Source organism: Gorilla gorilla, chromosome 2 (genome assembly GCF_029281585.2).
Source record: "Gorilla gorilla gorilla isolate KB3781 chromosome 2, NHGRI_mGorGor1-v2.1_pri, whole genome shotgun sequence".
In the NCBI taxonomy this organism is placed as follows: Eukaryota; Metazoa; Chordata; class Mammalia; order Primates; family Hominidae; genus Gorilla; species Gorilla gorilla.
Genome location: NC_086017.1, coordinates 194,380,643 through 194,400,508, shown reverse-complemented (window position 1 = coordinate 194,400,508; position 19,866 = coordinate 194,380,643). Strand labels below are relative to the sequence as shown.

Below are 19,866 nucleotides of genomic sequence, written 5' to 3'. Positions count from 1 at the left end.
ATGTTATAACTTATGTTTTTTAGGTCATCTTTAATTTCTCTCAACAATGCAGTCGTTTTGAGTGTAAAGGCCTTAGGCATTTAACATTTTTTTAACCCTATAATGAATGGAATTTATCATATATAATTAAGAATAGGAGTAGATTTCTATATAGAAATATAATCCTATCATCTGTGAATAGGGATGCTTTTACTTTTTTCTGTTTCAATCTTTATACTTTTTTTCTTGTCATATTATAATGACTGGGACCTCCACTACAATGTCAAATAGAAATGGTGAGAGCAGACATCTGTGTGTTTTCCCAATATTAGGAAAAGGGTTCAAGTTTCATCTTTAAGAATGATGTAAGCTATAGGTTTTCCACAGATGTCTTTTATCAGATTGAGGGAATTCCCTTCTATTTCTATTTTTTAGGAGAGTTTTTATCATGAATGATTATTGAGTTTTCAAATGCTTATTTGGTCCATGTATTGAGAGAATGATATGGTTTTTCTTCTTTATTTGTTAATATGGTAAATTACAATGATTTGTTTTCAAATGTTAAAACAACTGTACATCCTTGGAATAAACTGCCCTTGGGCAGGATGTACATGTCATTTGTTTGTGTCATGTATTGTGGAGCTCTGTCATTAAGCACATACATATTCATGGTTTTTATGTCTTTCAGATATATTAGCCCTTTTATAATTATGAAATGTCTCTCCTTCCCTCCTTACCTCTAGAAATACTCTTAAAGTCTATCTTGTGCGATATTGTCACAGCCATTCCAGTTTTCTCATGCTTAGTGTTTGCAGAACATATTTTTTTTGTTTTCTATTCTTCTATCTTTGTATTTAAAGTATATTTGTTGTAGGCAGCATATAGTTGGGTCTTGCCTTTTTATACACTGTGACCTCTGCCTTGTAATTGGAGTGATTAGATTTTTATGTTTACAACCATCATCATTATTGATATAGTTGGATTTAGAGTTCCTGTTTTGTTATCCTATATGTCTCATGTGCTTTTTATTCCTCTTTTCCTCCTTTCCTGCCTTCCTTTGGGTTAGTAAATATTTTTTAATATTTTGTTTTAATTCCTCTATTGGCTTGTTATCATATCTCTTTGCACTGTTTTTCACCAGACTGGGGATTACCATATGCATCCTTAACTTGTCACGATCTATTTAGTTTCATACCATTCTATGCAAAATATAGGAAATCATACTACATACTACAACGTCATACTTCCATATGCTCCCCATCCATCCTCTGTGCTATTCTTATCGTAAATATCACATCTATATATGTTAATCCCCCACTATGGTATTATAGTTTTTGCTTTAAATAGTCATATATCAAATTAAGAGAAATACATACGTGTGTGTGTGCATGTGTGTGCGCGCGCGCATGTGTGTGTGTATACATACCCCCTTATTCACCATTTCTGGGGTTCTTCATTCCTTATTATAGATTTGAATTACTATCTTGTGTCATTTCTCTTCGGAATAAAGAGCTTATGTTAGTATTTATTGTTGGGGAGTCTACTAGCAACAAATTCTTTTCTTGTCTTTATTTTTTCCTTTTTGTGGAGAACGGGGTCTTGCTATATTGTCCGGGCAGGTTTCGAACTCCTGGGCTCAAGCTATCCTCCTGCCTCTGCCTCCCTAAGAGCTGGAATTACAGTTGTGAGCCACCATGCCTGGCCTGTTAGCAATAAATTCTTCCAGTTTTTGTTTATCTGAAAATTGTGGGGTGTTTTGGTAATTCTCCATTTAGTACAATTTACAATCCCTTGTCTTCCACCATGTATCCTACTTTTTAGAAGTAAGCCTTGATAACATTTAGTGTATTTCTTTCCTGAATTTTTATCTGCAAACACACACACATACATCCACGTATACACTCTAACACACTTGCATACACATACCACAGACATACCCAAACATACACGGAGACATCCTTCTTAGATGATTGGAAACAGAACTTGGTTCTCTTGACCTTTCGTCTATCCTCAAGCTAAACTATGTTCACATCTATGACTTGGCCTCATTCATTGTTTCCAGGTACATATGTTTGTTTCAAGTAAATAAAGCAGGAATTACAGGGTTGTTTCTCGGCTTTTCAAATACAAGATTTCATAATAGATAACACTCCTTCCCAGAATAAATAGGTCTTTGTCAAGTCTGAACAGGTTGTCATTGACCTAAGTCAAATAACTAGCTCGTTTTGCAGAACAATCCTGCACTTTTGTTTTTGGCAAGTATCTACTGAGTGTGGACTCCAGCAAGTCACTAAAAGGATTTTCAAACATTTTTGTCTGATTCCTTAGTAACTGAGTCTGTGCCAAGATAAGCAATTGTATTTCACAGTGTAAAGAAGATGTGTGGAGGGGCTTAAGAGATGGAATTTCAGCTCTGACTCTTGTTAGCTGGATGCCTTGGCTACAACTTTTAACACCTCTGAAGTTCATAAGGAACGTGAAAAAACTTTTTAGTGCCATGTGGCAATAATAGCTAAAATGTGTTATGCATTGTATATGATCTACATTCTTCACAAATGAACTCATTAAAGCCTTATCACAGCCCTTTACTATAGGATTTCTCATTTTTCCCTACTTTACAGATGAAAAAGGTAAGGTACAGAGGTGACTGTAATCATGTTTGTCTCGTGCATGGAAGAGCAAGGTTTGAACACTGGCAGTGTGGCTTCTGTGGCCCCACCTTTCACTGCTTCACTCTACTTACAGTGTCAAGGACAGGCGCTTCTCAGTCATGGTGTCACAAATTATAGTGCATGCATTTCTAGCATCTAGTTATTGTGCCTGGAATCACTCACTTTATAGAGATCCCACAGAGAGGGAGGAGCCCAAAGGATTGTCTGTTATTACAAAGCAGCATTAATGGTAATATGTATAGCCTGGGGTAGCAGTGTAATTTTCTGCGATTTTCAACATAACATCTATGAAAAACCCATAGAAAGCCCAAGCTGCTTCCAGTTGGCTCACAGAATGGAAGGGTTGGAAGGGGCCTCTGGAGATCAGATGGTCAACCTCCATCAAGTCTACCATAGCTAAGAATCAGGGTGATATATTGGTGGCGTTCGATGAATGGCATTTTGGTCTTGGGACCTACAAATGCTAAAATTGGCTGGGCACAGTGGCTCATGCCTGTAATCCCAGCACTTTGGGAGGCCGAGGCAGGCAGATCATGAGGTCAAGAGAGTAAGACCATCCTGTCCAACGTGGTAAAACTCCGTCGCTACTAAAAATACAAAAATTAGCTGGGTATGGTGGTGCGCGCCTGTAATCCCAGCTACTTGGGAGGCTGAGGCAGAAGAATCGCTTGAACCTGGGAGGCGGAGGTTGCAGTGAGCTGAGATCACACCACTGCACTCCAGCCTGGCGACAGAGTGAGACTCCATCTCAAAAAAAAAAAAAAAGAAAGAAAGAAATGCTCAAATCCTGCCTGGGATTAATCACGTCTCCTGTGAGTTTCCCAAGGGACCAGCATATACAAGGGTGGTGACTGTGACAAATAAGAATTCAAAGTACCTCTTATCTGTTAGCCTTGTGGCCATCACCCACAATGCTTGGTAAAGCTGGTAAGGTGGGTTAGGAAGCCTTGAGGCCTAACCAGGGCTTCTCCTCTCCAAGTCCCAATTTTATTACCAAATGGCCATGGAGCTTGAAGAAAGGATATTTCCCAGGTGGGGAGAAGGGAGATAGAGTGACCAAGAGAAAAGAGCAAGAGCAGCAGGCATGGCCATCCTCTTACAATACAATCATAGTATGATTGTGTGTGTACATGTATGTGTGTAAAAAGAGGGAGAGCATTTGAAAGAAGACTGTAAGGAAATATACTAAGTGATTGTGCTTCAGTGTTAAGATTTTAGTGTTTTTCAGATTTTCTGTAATAAGCAAAAATTAATTACCTTTATAATGGAAAATATATTCAATACAATGTAGTACCTAGAATTTAGTCTTTGAATCCAAGAACAACATCAAGTGCAACATTATGCTGTACACATGATGCATGCCAAAGCAGCAGTGCATAAAAGAATCCATAAAGTTTGTAATATGGAAGACTTCATGAGGAAAGTGGCCTTTTTGTTTGTTTGTCTGTTTATTTGTTTGAGATGGAGTCTTGCTCTGTTGCCCAGGCTGGAGTGCAGTGGCTCAATCTCAGCTCACTGCAACCTCCGCCTCCCAGGTTCAAGTGATTCTCCTGCCTCAGCCTCCCAAGTAACTAGGATTACAGGCACTTGCCACTGTTCCCGGATAATTTTTGTATTTTTAATAGAGACGGGATTTCACCATGTTAGCCGGGCTGGTCTTGAACTCCTGACCTCAGGTGATCTGCCCGCCTCAGCCTCCCAAAGTGCTGGGATTACAGGTGTGAGCCACCAAACCCAGCCAAAAGTGACCTTTTAGCTGGGCCTTAAAAATGGGAATGACAGAAAATCTACTATTCTTTACCACACTGCTATATGTACAGATTTGTTGTAGTTTAATGTTTCATATGGTGCTGGGTGTGACTTTTTTCTCTTCTGCTGAAATGTCAAGTCCCTGGAGTCAAGGATTCTATTTCTTCTCTGTGTCTCTCCTTCACCTCCAATTTCATCCACCCCTAGGAAATCAACGCAGCAGCTCAACTGAGCTTTTATAGTTAACCACATTGACATGGTCCAGCTATTTGTCCAAGTCAGACAAAGTGCACTGAGTTATAGTTTATAAGTCAAATAACCACATTAATGGCAGGTTTTCTTAGTCCCTCTAGCTCGTCCTCTGAGAACGTCTGAGGAACCTTATACGGAGACAGAGTTGAACTCCCGGGGAAAGGAAGATGATGAGACTAAATTTGAAGTCAAGGTAAAATTACCTTTATTTTACTTATAGAACTTCCTGACAAGAGGGAAGATTGCTGTCACAATTATCAATAAATCAACAAATTGTGTTTCCTTAATCTGTACCTAAGGCACATAGCACAGACAAATGCTTTCAAGAACTGGGGTTTATAGGATTTTTTTTCTTTTCATCCTTTTCTTTCTTCTTAACGGCAGCTAGAAGTGAAAGCTATTTGGTCATGTATGTAATTATTGGTAGATACTGTTGTAGTAAAAGAAAAATCATTTTATTTATTTCTGTAATCTGACTTCATATTTAAAATTGGTAGAACAGTGTATGGTTCGTGTATAAAAAGAGCATGACAGGCCGGGCGCGGTGGTTCACGCCTGTAGTCCCAGCACTTTGGGAGGCCGAGGTGGGAAGATCATGAGGTCAGGAGTTTGAGACCAGTCTGGCTAGCATGGTGAAACCTTGTCTCTACTAAAAATACAAAAATTAGATGGGCGTGGTGGCGGATGCCTGTAATCCCAGCTACTCAGGAGGCTGAGGCAGGAAAATCGCTTGAAACTGGAAGGTGGAGGTTACAGTGAGCAGAGACTGTGCCACTGTACTCCAGCCTGGGCAACAGAGCGAAACTACGTCTCAAAAAAAAAAACAGCATGACAAAATTGCACAGAGCTGCACACACACATGCACACACACAAGTGCGTGAATAACTGGTGAACCCTGAATAGGCTCTGTGGATTGTGCCAGTGTCAATTTCTTAGATGTTAACATTGGACGAGGTTTGGAGAAAGGGGACATGAGACTTTCCATTTCTTTGCAACCTCATGTGACTTAATATAATTATTTCAAAATAGAAGTTTAAAAAGAACATAAGGTTTGGAATCAGGCAGATCTGGGTTTAAGCAACATAACCTCTTGAAACCTCAGTTTCTTGCTTGTACAAATGGGTATAACAACAGCTACCTCCTGAAAATATTTTGAGCACGAAATGAAAATTTGAAAATTGCTAAGCACTGTATAATTTTAAAGTAACATATATTTAGAAACTGAAGTATATTTAATTGTGAATTGTGAATATAAGTTGTTGCATAGCAGCCCCCGAAGGGGTTCCCTTTCCCTTGCCTCACTAAAAATTAAATATTTGACTGGCTGAATGGTTCTGAAACCAGAGGCCATGGGCTCAAATGAACTTCAGCAACATTTATGATCCATCATCAATCCCCAAAGTATCTGAATATGAACCCCAGAGGAACTCCACTGACCTTTAAAGAGTCCGGAAGAAAGTGAGTTTTAGGCTTTTCTTCTTGGAGGCAGAAACAGAGTGGGAACGAGGGTTCTCAGCAGACTTTTCTTAGAGAGAAAGCTGCGTCCGTTTGCCAATTTGTTTAGTCATCCTGTATTCTGGGCAGATTAGGACGTAGCCACCGCTGTCCATAAATCCCTCCTGGTTGGAGGAATTGCATCACCATGTTTTCTCAAGTTAGGAAACTGTATGAAATTTCATACTGTCCTGATCAGCCACCTAAAAAAGTAAATAGCAATTTTAAAAATAGATTCACCTGATTTAACACCCAGGAGGTCTGTGGAATCATTAGGTAATATTAAAAGGGTTTCACTGTGGTCCTCTTCAAAAGTGAACATCAGCCTATCCATTTCCGCACCCTGGACTTCTGGGAGAATGTCATCTCTGAAGGTGAGGACGGTGTCCCATGATCACAGCTCAGATTTGGCCCCTGAGCTCATGTGCTGCTGCCTTGACTCACGCCATGATGTGAACTCACTTCCTATCTCTATGACCTACTTTGCCTGTCTTCAGACAACATATTTATGACCTGTACGCTATAAAGATGCTACGGGAGTTTTAAGCTTATGGAAGTTCTCATATAAAGGAATCCAAATTAGAGTGATTTATTTCAATAATTGTGAACAGTAAACAAGTGCTATTTTTTTGTTGTTGTTGTAAAAGAGAAACATAGACAGTGTAGGAGCAGCGGTGGGGATAGAATCAGAGGCCTGTAGGTGTGGAAAGTGTTGAGTAGAATCCAAGAAGCCCTGGTCACCCAACTTTTGGTTTCTTCCTTCTTTTGCCATGTTGTTTATTTAATTCAGACTCCAAACCCATCCTGTTAAGTTGCCATCTCCCTCTGTATTTAGGCAACTCACCAAACAGTATGGGTACTGTTAAACAAGCACAAGTCCATGTTACAATCATCCTTCTGTGCTTCAGTTGTTTTCTTCCTTATTGTTGATTTGTTTGCGTATTTAATGAAAAGCTTTTCCCACAACAGTGTATGTTAACAGTCAAGGTGGTGGAGGAAGCAGAGTAGGAACAGAGGCTGGTCAGATTTCTGCTTAGAAAGACCAAGGCTATGGGAGGAAATGTAAACAGAATCCATAAAGGCATGAACAACATGAGCAGGAAGAAAGTGGATTTGTGCACTAAATCCCCAAATCCTAGACTGAGGAATGAATTTAGGACCAATAAATGCAATTAGTGTTTCACACATTGTGTATTATAACCAGGGAAATTGTTATTCCAAAATATGTAAGAAAACTAGTAAGAAAAAGATAGGTTCAAAAAAAAGGTTTAGATTCATGTCTGTGTGGATCATGGATTATTAAAAGGGGGACAAATCAACTGACTAACATCAACAATAATCATTGCAGCTTGTGTTTAGTGGCCACTGTCCGAGAGAGATGGCCAGGTTGCATTGAGCATGCATGTAACTCTGGGTGGCGATTCTGACATCCTTTTGGCCTTAGGTCTAGAACTCAAAGATGAAATGAAACACGGCCAGTCTGGTAGAGTGAATCATAACGTTGTGATAAATGCCACCCCTTTGCCCTTGAGAGTAAATATACCGAGAAAAAAAATAGCTGTGAACCAAAACCAGCTATAATACAGTCACTGATACTCACCACCTACAGCTAAAATTATGACATGGTTTGATCATGATCAGAGAAATCATTTCCTTTTCTGGAGGGGTGATCCTTGCCATGCTGGTTCTGGGGAGCTTGAGAAGCCAAACTTCACAGGGCAGCTGAGACTCTTCCGGGGCCATCTGGCAAGGGTGATGCCCTGTACTTGGCTCACTGACGTCATCTGGGAAAGCCCTGTGGTGGAAGCGATTCGCTGTGCTTGTTGGCAATAGTGATGTGACTATTTCCTGTTCTTCACTGGCTGAAAGCTGAAAGCATGACTCACGGGAACTGCTTTCCCCGGGCTGCCAACATCACAGCCTTTTTGTAAGCTGGAAATAAGTCAGAGGCTGACAATTTCTTTTTCCTAAATGTGGACCTACAGAATTAAGAAAGAGCTAGCAGTGTTTCTTTGGTGCCTGTTAAAGTTATTTAAAGGAGCAGAAGCCTATTCTGTGCTCCCAGAAGATGAAAAAAGAAAAAATAAAGTAACAAAAGCCTTTTCAGGATTCTGAGCAAAGAGCCTCCTAAATTAAAAAAATAAATAAATAAAAGTTTTTGAATGCAGGGGCTGGAAGGGAATGGAGAGGTGAGTGAAGGGTTGCTATCATTGGCTGAAGGCCAGACATTGTACTGGGTGCTGTGTGTACCTGAGTCCATCTCTAGTCCTCAGAACCTTGTGAGGACAATGTTTTCCGTTTTATCAGCAGTGCCATGAGACTCAGAGGTTGAGTTTCCCCAAGGGTCATACAACTAGTAAATGTTGGAGCTGGGATTTGAAACTAGCTGTTTACTAATCTGGCAGCTTACTTAACTACCTAACTTATCTATCTGATTATTTATTAATACTTAATATACCCAACCAGCAGCTTATTTAATCTCTTGTGCCCTAAATGTCCTTTTCTGCCAAATGGTGATAAATCATAGCAATTTCACGGGTGGCTGATTAAATGAGGAATGTGTGGAAGCAGCTAGCACTGTACCTGACACCTAGCAGGATCTTGGTGAATTTTAGTTCCTCATTTAATCCTGTGTTTAGAGACAGAATGGTCAGTGTGAAAGATGAAAAGAAGATGAAAGAAGGTCAGATTCAGGTCTTATACAGAATTATCCTATTGTTGAATATGTACCTTACTGCCAAATGATAACAGATCAGGGGCCAAATTCAGTTCCTTGTCTTCTCATTACTTTGACTCCCAAAAGTTTTATTAATATTTCTGATTCTCAACAAGAAAACTGTGTGAACTATAAACACATTTCAATGCTTGCCTTCTATGATATTTGAAGTCTAGTCAGTGTCAGAGCTAATGGGAGATTCAGGGACGCCACCAAATCCTGGGGTAGCCCTCAGCCAAGTTCTCTGAAGTTTCCAGAACAAAGATTCTCATGGTTTCTTGTGTACCACAGCTCTGAGAAGGTTATGAATTATGCAGATTCCCAGGGCCCCACTCTCTGAGATTCTAATTAGGGAGGTGTAGGGTCGGGTCCTGGAATCTAAATTTTTTTTTTTTTTTGGAGACAGAGTCTCACTTTGTTGCCCAGGCTGGAGTGCCATGGAGTGATCTCAGCTCACTGCAACTTCTGCCTCCCAGGTTCAAGTGATTCTCCTGCCTTAGCCTCTAGAGTAGCTGGGATTACAGGTGCCTGTCACCATGCCTGTCTAATTTTTGTTTTTCTAGTAGAGACAGGGTTTCACCATGTTGCCCAGGCTGGTCTCGAACTCCTGACCTCAGGTGACCCACCTGGCTCAGCCTCCCAAAGTGCTGGGATTACAGGTGTGAGCCACCACACTCGGAATCTGAATTTTTAACTTACACGTTTGGTGACAAGAATGCAGGTGGTATAAAGATCTCACTCTTTGTAACATTGTCCTAGAGGTTACATTTATAGGTCATGAGGACTTGGGATAAAGGAGAACTCATTAAGTTGGATCTGGATTTCTCAGGCTAGTATAGGGTCTAAAGTTGAGAGGAGTGAGGTGGTGATTACATTAATCCATGAGAATGTATTTTTGTTGAGGGAGCTGAATAAGATAAAAGAGAGAATAACATTAAGATCAACGTTGGCCTTGCTCTTTCACCAATAAAGAAATGACATCACTAAAATATTTGGTGTGTTCAACTGGGTACATGGCTTATTCAGCTCAATTTAATATATATTAAGGCAATTGCTGTGGGTCATATGAAAATGATTGTATCAGGCCTAAACTCAGGAAACTTGAAACTTTCATGGGGGAAACAACATATTTCTAATAATTTATAATATAAAGCAGAATGACGTTTCTACAGTAAAAGGAATATATAATGTGGTAGAGAAAGTAATTCCTCACGAGGACATCAAGGATGGCTGTCAAAGGAGGTGGCATTTGAATTCAACTCTAAAGAATAAATAAGGCTGGGCGTGGTGGCTCACGCCTGTAATCCCAGCACTTTGGGAGGCTGAGGTGGGTGGATCACCTGAGTTCACGAGTTCAAGACCAGACTGACCAACATGGTGAAACCTCGTCTCTACTAAAAATACAAAAATTAGCTGGGCATGGTGGCAGGCACCTGTAATCCCAGCTACTCAGGAGGCTGAGGCAGGAGAATCGCTTGAACCTGGGAGGCAGAGGGTGCAGTGAGCCAAGATGGTGCCACTGCTCTCCAGCCTGGGTGACAGAGTGAGACTCCGTCTAAAAAAAAAAAAAAAAAAAGAATAAATAGAACTCTGAAAGGTGGGTAAGACACTGAAGGGCATTCCAGAATAAGGAAGGGTATAACATCTCAGAGGTCTAAAGGGCCTAGGCTATCCTGGGAATGGCTCAAGAATGCTGGGAAGGTAGATGAGAGACAGTTTACTGAGGCTTTGGTTGAGGAATGTTGACAGGAGGAGGAGGGCACCTGTGTATTACAAAGCTGACTCTGGTAGACAGTAAAGAGCAGGTTAGATGAAGGCAGGCAGGCTGACCAGCCGCTGGCAGTTGTCACAGTCAGCTGAGACATCAGTGGTGAGAGCTTACTAGTAGCTATGGCAAAAAGAGATGAGCAGAAATCATACCCATTGACTGAAACGTTCTCCCTAGTGGCTAGAACACGACTATCAGAGAAAATGTGTGGAATGAAGGAGGGGATCAAGGCAGAGAAGGTAGGGGGAGGAAGCATGATACCAAAGACAGCTTTGACGTTTCCATCTTGGATTCCTCATGGGATGAATTTGTTGGCCCGATAAAGTACTTAGGAAGAACATAAGAAGTAAAGGCTTATGACAGCTGAGTCCAGGTTGTGAGGGGTCTCATAGATTGTTAAGAGCACCTTTACCCTCTGTCACTTGGGGCTAATGCTGCCCCAGAGGCCGCAGCCCTGCCCACACCATTGATGCTAGGATAGTCAACCCACTGGCCTTGTAGCTGTGTGGCAATTATTTGTAAACTAGCTTTGGGACCAAATTTGCTTGGACAAAGACTGGCCTAATAAAGTACTTTTCTGATTTGTGATTTTATTTATGGGTTAAGATTTACAGACATAAAAATTGTTACAATGAAATTTATCCATGGAGCTTAAAATCAGAAGAAACCAAACAGCCTGAGAAGATTCAAGATGTACGGGCAGCTTCCTTTCAGTGTCCTTGGCACACTTACTTCCTTTACATTTTCTTGGTTCGGGAATGGGGAAGAGTTATCACATAACATGTTTCTCACTTCCTGATATTTTAAACAGAATTACTATTTGCAAATTTGTTAAAACATTTGCAGTCAGCTTTATAAGAAGATGTTTTTCCTGTAAACAAACTATTGCCAATAGCGTTTAGAGTATTAGTCCAGACTATGAGGTCAGGAGATCGAGACCATCCTGGCCAACATGGTGAAACCCCGTCTCTACTAAAAATACAAAAAATTAGCTGGGCGTGGTGGCGGGCGCCTGTAGTCCCAGCTACTCGGGAGGCTGAGGCAGGAGAATGGCGTGAACCCGGGAGGCAGAGCTTGCAGTGAGCAGAGATTGCGCCACTGCACCACAGCCTGGGCGACAGCACAAGACTCTTGTCTCAAATAAAATAAAATAAAATAAAATAAAATAAAATAAAATAAAATAAAATAAAATAAAATAAAATAAAATAATAATAATAAAAGCCAATTTAACCAGTAAGTAAATTGAACTCATTACTAACAATAGTAGCTAGGAAATTTAAGATCTTAGGGATTAAAAAGACCCTGAGGCTGGGGGTGGTGGCTCATGCCTGTAATCCCAGCGCTTTGGGAGGCTGAAGCAGGATGATCGCTTGAGCTCAGGAGTTCGAGGCTGCAAGCTTCAGGAAGCTATGATCACACCACTGCCCTTCAGCCTGGGTGACAGAGCAAGACATTGTCTCAAAAAAAAAAAAAAAGACCCTGTGAAAATTTTGAAATAGGCAAAATTGCATTTAGGATCCAGTTTCTTATCTTTCTCTATTCATTTCTCATTTCCACAAAGCCTCAGGAACACTGAGGCTTGTTCCTCAAGCTTGCCCTTCCCCTCCAAAGGGGCTTCAGTCTATACAATGTCCTAAAACCTTCCTCTCCTCATCCTTTCCTCCAGGAAGCGCCCTCCCAAGGCAGCTGATCTGGACTAAAGGTAGAGGCAATCTGACCTAGTTCACCACAATGCATGAATGATGGGCAGTCTGAAAGCCCTTTAACTCTCCTGGAAATAGTTGCGGTTTTAAAAAGGGGACAGACTGCCCAGTTTTCCAAAGGAATATTTAAGTGGCTTTTGCAGCCAATGAAAATGGAAAGTAGGAAAAGAAGTGCTAGGAAGAGCCAGGGAGATGGAGCAAATAGGGCAGACAAACCAGCTGTGAATGTACTGCTAGGGTAGATTCTCTTCCTGTTCTCCATGTCATAACCCAGTGAGTTTCCAAAAAAAAAAAGGTGAGGTTTCCCCTTTTTTTCCCATCAGTTCTGGAGAGGAAGACAGAGCCACTCATTCCTGTGGCTAGTATTTTTTACTCTGGGGCTGCGTCATGTAGAACACCCTGGACTGAGGCTGTGGGCAAATGCCTTTGCCTTTATTTCCTTCCCTTCTTCTCACCCTTCTCCCCTGCATCCCATTTGGTAGAGAACATTTTGATAATTATTGATTCTTACTTGACATACCTTTTCATTTTATTTCTCATTTCCATAATTAATTTACATAATTAATTAAATTTACAATGCCAGAAAATGCTGAACCTTTAACATTTTATTATCATTCTTTATACTTTAAACAAAGAAGGTGGCACGGGCCCTTGAAATCTGCTTTTTTTTCTCTCCTCAGAATTGGGCCTAATAGCTCCTGTTTTTAAGAAAATTGATCATAATAGTGAATAATACTTTCACCTTAAATTACCAGATACCCTTGTTTTTGTTTGTTTGTTTGCTTGTTTGTTTGTTTTTTGACAGAGACTCACTCTGTTGCCCAGGCTGGAGTGCAGTGGCGTGATCTCAGCTCACTGCAACCTCCGTCTCCTGGGTTCAAGCGATTCTCCTGCCTCAGCCTCCCGAGTAGCTGGGAGTACAGGCGCGCACCACTATACCCAGCTAATTTTGTGTTTTTAGTAGAGATGGGGTTTCTCTATGTTGGCCAGGCTGATCTCGAACTCCTGACCTTAGGTGATCTGCCCCACCTTGGCCTCCCAAAGCACTAGGATTACAGGAGGGAGCCACCACGCCCGGCCCAGATACCCTTGCTTTAAAAGAGTTGGAACTGAAATCACTTTCTACACATTCCTAAAATCACAAAGTAAAATCATTTAACTTTGGGGAAAAGTTAATTTAATTTTGTTCAAAGGTTGGTATCTCCCCTTTAGGGAAGAAAAAAAACAATTTCAATAATTGATTGAAAATTAGCTATTGGGACTTTTCAAAATCTAAGTTTAAAAAGGGTTTATATGTCCTTTGGAGAAACTGGAAAAAAATATTTTTTTTACAAAATTCCTCTAGGTGTTTTTTTCAATTTTGAGAGCATGCATTTCTTCAAAATATAGGGGAGAAAGAACAATTAGATTATAAGTGTTTTGGAAAAATGTAAGAAGTTACCTTTCAAGGTGCTCCTGGAGAGCCCGTGTGTTGGTTGGCATCACTTTGAAACTGGAGAGAGGCTGGAAGTGGGGAGGTGGAGGTTTGTGGGGTGGATATGGGGGTTGGGGGTATGTGAGGGGAGTTGGACCCAGAGCAGTTCCCTGTCTCATTGCCACCCCCTCCTTTTTTTTTTTTGGAGATGGAATCTTGCTCTGTCGCCCAGGCTGGAGTGCAATGGCACAATCTTGGTTCACTCAACCTCCACCTCCGGGTTCAAGTGACTTTCCTGCCTCAGCCTCCTGAATAGCTGGGACTACAGACATGCGCCACCATGCCCGGCTGATTTTTGTATTTTTAGTAGAGACGGGTTTTCACCATGTTGGTCAGGCTGGTCTTGAACTCTTGACCTCGTGATCCGCTCGCCTCGGCCTCCCGAAGTGCTGGGATTACAGGCGTGAGCCACCATGCCCAGCCAATTGTTGTATTTGTAACAGTGATCTGTGATCAGCAATCTTTTTTGCCATCTTTTTGCCACCCTTTTTCTTCAGGATAAAATGACCATAAGGGGAGAGGGGCTGTTCCGCCGTGAGTGACATCCCTTTCACAGCAGCAGCTGGTTGCCAGCCCTCCCTCTCCTAGGTATACCCTAGGGGCAATTCAGGGTGAAGGAAGGGAAAAAGGATGCAGTGTCACAAGAAATGATTGTTGCTCTGATTTGGAAGAGTATCCTTTTATCATTCAGTGGAGCTCATAAGGAATCCCTCACTAAGAAATATGGCAGCAATTGCTGAGTTAGTCTATGGTCAATTTTTTAGTCTACTATTTGAATAAAAGAAAGGTTTTACTTGAATATGCTCTCTTCCTCCTAGAGCTTTCAAAATGTGTAATTTTAAAATTTCCTAAAAGTACTTTGGCTACAATTCACCTTTGATCTCAAAAAAAAAAGAAATAAAAAATTAAACAAATAAAAATAAAAGATATCTCATCAGTTACGATGTAAATGAAAAAATATGTGTGTGTATGTGTGTGTGTGTGTGTTATGATGTATTTCTTGTGAGCTGTGGTCAGGCTTTGAAAACCACTATGCTAGAACACAACTAATCTGTCTATACCTTAATAAAACATTGGTATACTGTGCAGCTTTTATGAATGCAGTCTCTGGATCTGCTGTGGGTCCTTCTCATTGCATCCTCAATGGCACCAGTGTTATATTCCATTAGACTTGCTTGGCAGAGGAGACTCCCTCTACCTCCCCACCAGCCATCTGACACATGTCAGCAGAGCAACGTGCCAAGGCATTTCTGCAAGCTCCTGAGGGCATCTCATGCATGACAAAATCTATAAATTAGGGAGATGTCATCATTCAGTGTAAAAGATGACAAGGTCCATTACCTACTCCTGAATCATTGTTATTTTTCCATCACTAGGTTATTATGAAATAAGACTCTATGATCCACCCCGCATACAATAGATCAACGGAGTTCGAAAGAGTACAATTCATTTTATAATTGGGAGCAGGTTTCACAGTGAGAGGAAATTTTGTTAGTAATAATGGTCACTCTTTATGAAGGGCCTGTATTACACGCTGGGGATCCAAAGATGAGTAAGACTGAGTTCAAAGTCCAGTGGGGAATTCGGGCATAGTAATGTCACAGATGAGAAACTGCAAAAGGATACAATGTAACATTCACTGCTGTATTAATTAGTTCAACTTTATATAGAAAATGTGAAGAAAGACTTTTGGTAGTGTGGTGAAAATAATTAGATTGAATTTGACCGGGACTGGTTTGAATTTGAATCCTGGGACTGATACTTCTGTTTACACACACACACACATACATAGTGGCTTTCAAAGCCTGACCACAACTCACAAGAAGTACATCATAACACACACACACGCACACACACACACACATTTTTTCATTTACATCGTAACTGATGAGATATCTTTTATTTTTATTTGTTTAATAAACAATATAATAAAAAAAATATATATATTTTTTTCTTTTGAGACAGGGTCTCACTGTGTCGCCCAGACTGGAGTGCAGTGGTGCAATCTCAGCTCACCGCAACCTCTGCCTCCCAGGCTCAAGTGATTCTCCTGCCTCAGCCTCCCAAATAGCTGGATTACAGGTGCCTGCCACCATGCCTGGCTAACTTTTGTATTTTTAGTAGAGATGGGATTTCACCATGTTGGCTAGGCTGGTCTTGAACTCCTGACCTCAAATGATCCACTGACCTCAGCCTCCTAAAGTGCTGGGATTACAGGCATGAGCCACCGCACCTGGCCAACTTTTATATATTGACACATGAAAAGTATTATCTGGTCCCTAGTCAGATATATATATTAGAGGGAACTAAAATTTAGATTCTTATTGGACTGACATCCTATTTTAAAAGGAAAACATATATATATGTTTCCTCCACTTTAGGAGGCCGAGGTCAGTGGATCATTTGAGGTCAGGAGTTCAAGACCAGCCTAGCCAACATGGTGAAACTCCATCTCTACTATAAATACAAATATATATATACTTGGAATATAAGATTGCCATATTGTTTTAGAGCTGAATTGGCAAAACTAGTATCCCAGGTACTTCTTTAGTTAGACTTGTTATCACGCATCTGTGAAAGCCTACACTGGGCTTACTTCATCTCTGCCTCCAGCACTTTCTGGTCTCAGGGCGAGTGCAACTTTTCCAGACCTTGATTTCTTACAAGAAAAAAAAAAAAAAGGAGATGTTGAATGCAGTGATCGCTTTACTGTCCTCTTATGAATCAATAGGGGTGGGGCAGTAAAGTGTGAATAGCCCTTCATGATTAAGGGGAAAGGACACCTGTTTGTTTGTTTGTTTGTTTTTTTGATATGGCGTCTCGCTCTGTTGCTGAGGCTGGAGTGCAATGGTGTGATCTTGGCTCACTGCAACCTCCGCCTCCCAGGTTCGAGCAATTCTCCTGCCTCAGCCTCCAGAGTAGCTGGGATTACAGGCGCCTGCCACCACGCCCGGCCGATACCTGCTTTTGGGAAGGAGTTTTTAGTGTGCCTAAAGGAAGCCAAAAAGGGCAAACCATAATGGATCCACAGAGTGGCTGGGGAAAACCTGAGAAAGAGCGGCATGAGAAACTGGATATTTTGCTTATCGAGAGACTCAAAACCAAAATCAAACACAGAAATTGGGAGAGAGAAAAATATAGATTAGGAGGTCCCTACAATATCAAATCTTACCAAAATTTCTTTCACTTCAGAATGAAGAAATCTTTGAAAGCCATCATGAAAGGGGGAACCCTGAGCTGGAGCAGCAGGCCAGGCTCGGAGACCTTTCCCCCCGCAGGTAAGACTGCACATCTGTGGGGGGGGCGGGGCACGGGTGGCGAGGATCCTCTCTTTTACACCTCAGCACGTGTCTTTCCCAGATAAGAATCATAATATTTATCCTCTATACTAACCTTCATTTATGTACCTGAGAACAAAATTTGTGGATCCCACAAAAGCAACAAGCAAAAGAGCTTAAAGTGACATCTTAGAAACCAAAGTTCTAAGAATACAGTGTTTTAAAAAATTGGGCTATCAAGAGAATATTACATGTAAGCTAATGTTGATATTGACTGAATTATTGATTTAAACACATTTAAAGTCTCTTGGTTCCCCAAAGACACAATTTATACAAATGCTGTTTTTGCTCTGTAGAAAGGTGTTTGCATCCTCAGAAATGCTGTGCCGTTTAGAAAGCCTAAATTAGGGAGGTAAAAGCCAAAAATAACACGGGGAAATTTATTTTAAAAAAATATTTATACTCAGAATCCCCATCATGACACCTGTTCTAGTGCTAGTCACATTATTTATACCCATGCTGTTTGACTTGTAAGCTTTTATCATCCATGGCGTCTATCATAATGCTTGACTCTTAGCAGGCCTCTGAAAAATGTCTGTAGAATGAATGAACAAACATCTTTAGGAATGTGCTCCTTGATTAAACATAATATTAACTAGACTACTTTATATTCTTTCACTTACGGTGTATTCAAAGAAACATGTGGGCTCTTACTGATTGCCATGTTCCTGGAGTTATAATGAATGGCCCAGTTCAGCATGTGAGCGTTGAATGGTATAATCTCTGAAAAACACCATTTGGCAATGATATGTTCTCTAGTTTTCCTTAAGTGACAGTTTATCTTTTGAGACTTTTACTAAAACTCATACCTACTTTTGGAAGAGTCTTAGTGTTCTTTAAGTTAGTTGATGAATTATTGTATTAACTTATAATAGGCCAGGTGTGGTGGCTCAGGTCTGTAATCCCAACACTTTCCAACACTTTGGGAGGCTGAGGTAGGAGGATTGCTCGAGCCCAGGAGTTCAAGACCAGCCTGAGCAACATAGTGAAGACACCATCTCCACAAGAAATTAAAACATTTAGCGGGATGTGGTGGGGTGCACCTGTAGTCTCAGCTACTCAGGAGACTGAGGTGAGAAGATTGCTTGAGCCCAGGAAGCTAAGTCTGCAGTAAGCTAAGCTGTGATCACACAGCTGCACTGCAGCCTGGGTGACAGAGCAAGACCCTGTCTCAAAGAGGAAGAAAAAAAACAAAAAACGTATGGCAGACTGCCAAATCATACTTCTTATGAGAAACACAAAGGAATAAAGTTACAGCACTCAACTAAAGAAACAAAAATATCTTTATGTTCTTGCAAAAGAACTTTGAGAAAAGGCAAAATTAGCCACTGAGTTAATCAAGAGGTAGAATCTGTAAGACTACTGTTTTTGTTCTACCACCAGCTTTGACTAAATACCTTAAGATCACCAGTCTTTGCTGCAACTGTTTAATCTATATTTCCTTATTCCTTTTTGATTTTATAGATTTGAGTTTTGCTGCATAACTAAACAAATTTGCTTGGTATATAGAAGGCTTTCAGATTTTGGGGAGATGATTAATTATTCAGAACCCTAAGTGGACACTGTACAAGGCATGGTTGCCTTCAGAACTTACAGCTCGTAAAAAAACACATGGAATGATTAGTAGGTAGTACAATAATATATGTGACTAAATATAAATGTGGGGAGGAGGGAAGGAAGAGATGGTTAAGGGAAGAGAGGAGGTAGAATTGGATTTCCAAAATTTCAACAGGTATAGGAAAAACAGTGTTCTTGGCAAGGTAAACCAACTTAAGCAAGGTATGGTCATGATTGACATTTGTGATAGATAATAGTGGCAGTGATTTAAAAAAAAACCAAGCTATAGGGAATGAAGGAGGAAAAGTTTACGTAGGGCCTTGAAAATCAGGTAGAAGAGTTTAGATTTGATGCTGGAGGCAGTGAGGAGTCTTTGAGGTCTGGAGTAAAGGAATATTGTAATGAAAGCTATGATTAAGGATTGTGTCACTGCAGAATGCAGAAGTGATTGGAAGGAAAACTGACTCAAAGAGACATCGAATATTCCTCTCATTATTATCACAGAATGAATAACCTTGCATATCAAGAGTTCTCTGGTTCTATTCTCATTGCAGCTATAGCATCCAATTAAAGTCCCCAAATATAGGTCATTAATTAATTCTTCCAAGTCATCACATTTTAGTACCAACTACAAACACTCCTACCACGACTTGCAAGTAAAAAGTTCTACCATAACCAAATAATTCGGATGCTTACAAGTTTTAAATATAGATTGAGTTACACAATATGCTATGTGAAGAACTGAGCAGGAATCAGGCAAAAAACAGATGAGAACACATTACATCCAACTATATCGAAGCACCAAACACTCCAAAGTAGGTGTAAGGGCATTCCTGATATTAAGAGATTAGGGTTAAAATTGACTGTATTTCAGACAGCTAACCGTGCCAAAGAAAAGGAAAACGTAACCTTTTCAAATAGTATCTTAAAGCGCTATAACTACAGGTGATTTCATCCCTCTCTCAACAGATTATAGTCATGCATTGCCTAACGAGGATAAGTTCTGAGAAATGCATTTTTGTTTTTTTTTTTTTTGAGACAGTCTTGCTCTGTCGTCCAGATTGGAGTGCAGTGGCACAGTCTCGGGTCATTGCAACCTCCCTCTCCCAGGTTCAAGCAATTCTCCTGCCTCAGCCTCCCGAGTAGTTGGGATTACTGGTGTGT

General features: G+C 40.6%; 1 protein-coding gene across 2 annotated transcripts in view; it reads left to right on the top strand.

The window, feature by feature from the left end:
* MCF2L2 (MCF.2 cell line derived transforming sequence-like 2) overlaps positions 1 to 19,866 on the top strand; it is a 251,590-nt gene that overhangs the window by 137,110 nt on the left and 94,614 nt on the right. For both annotated transcript variants that reach the window (XM_004038073.5, XM_055381960.2), the window contains exons 14-15: positions 4,745 to 4,845; positions 17,000 to 17,085. In XM_004038073.5, coding sequence (XP_004038121.4) covers positions 4,745 to 4,845; positions 17,000 to 17,085 — 187 coding nt within the window. The remainder of the gene's footprint in view (positions 1 to 4,744; positions 4,846 to 16,999; positions 17,086 to 19,866) is intronic.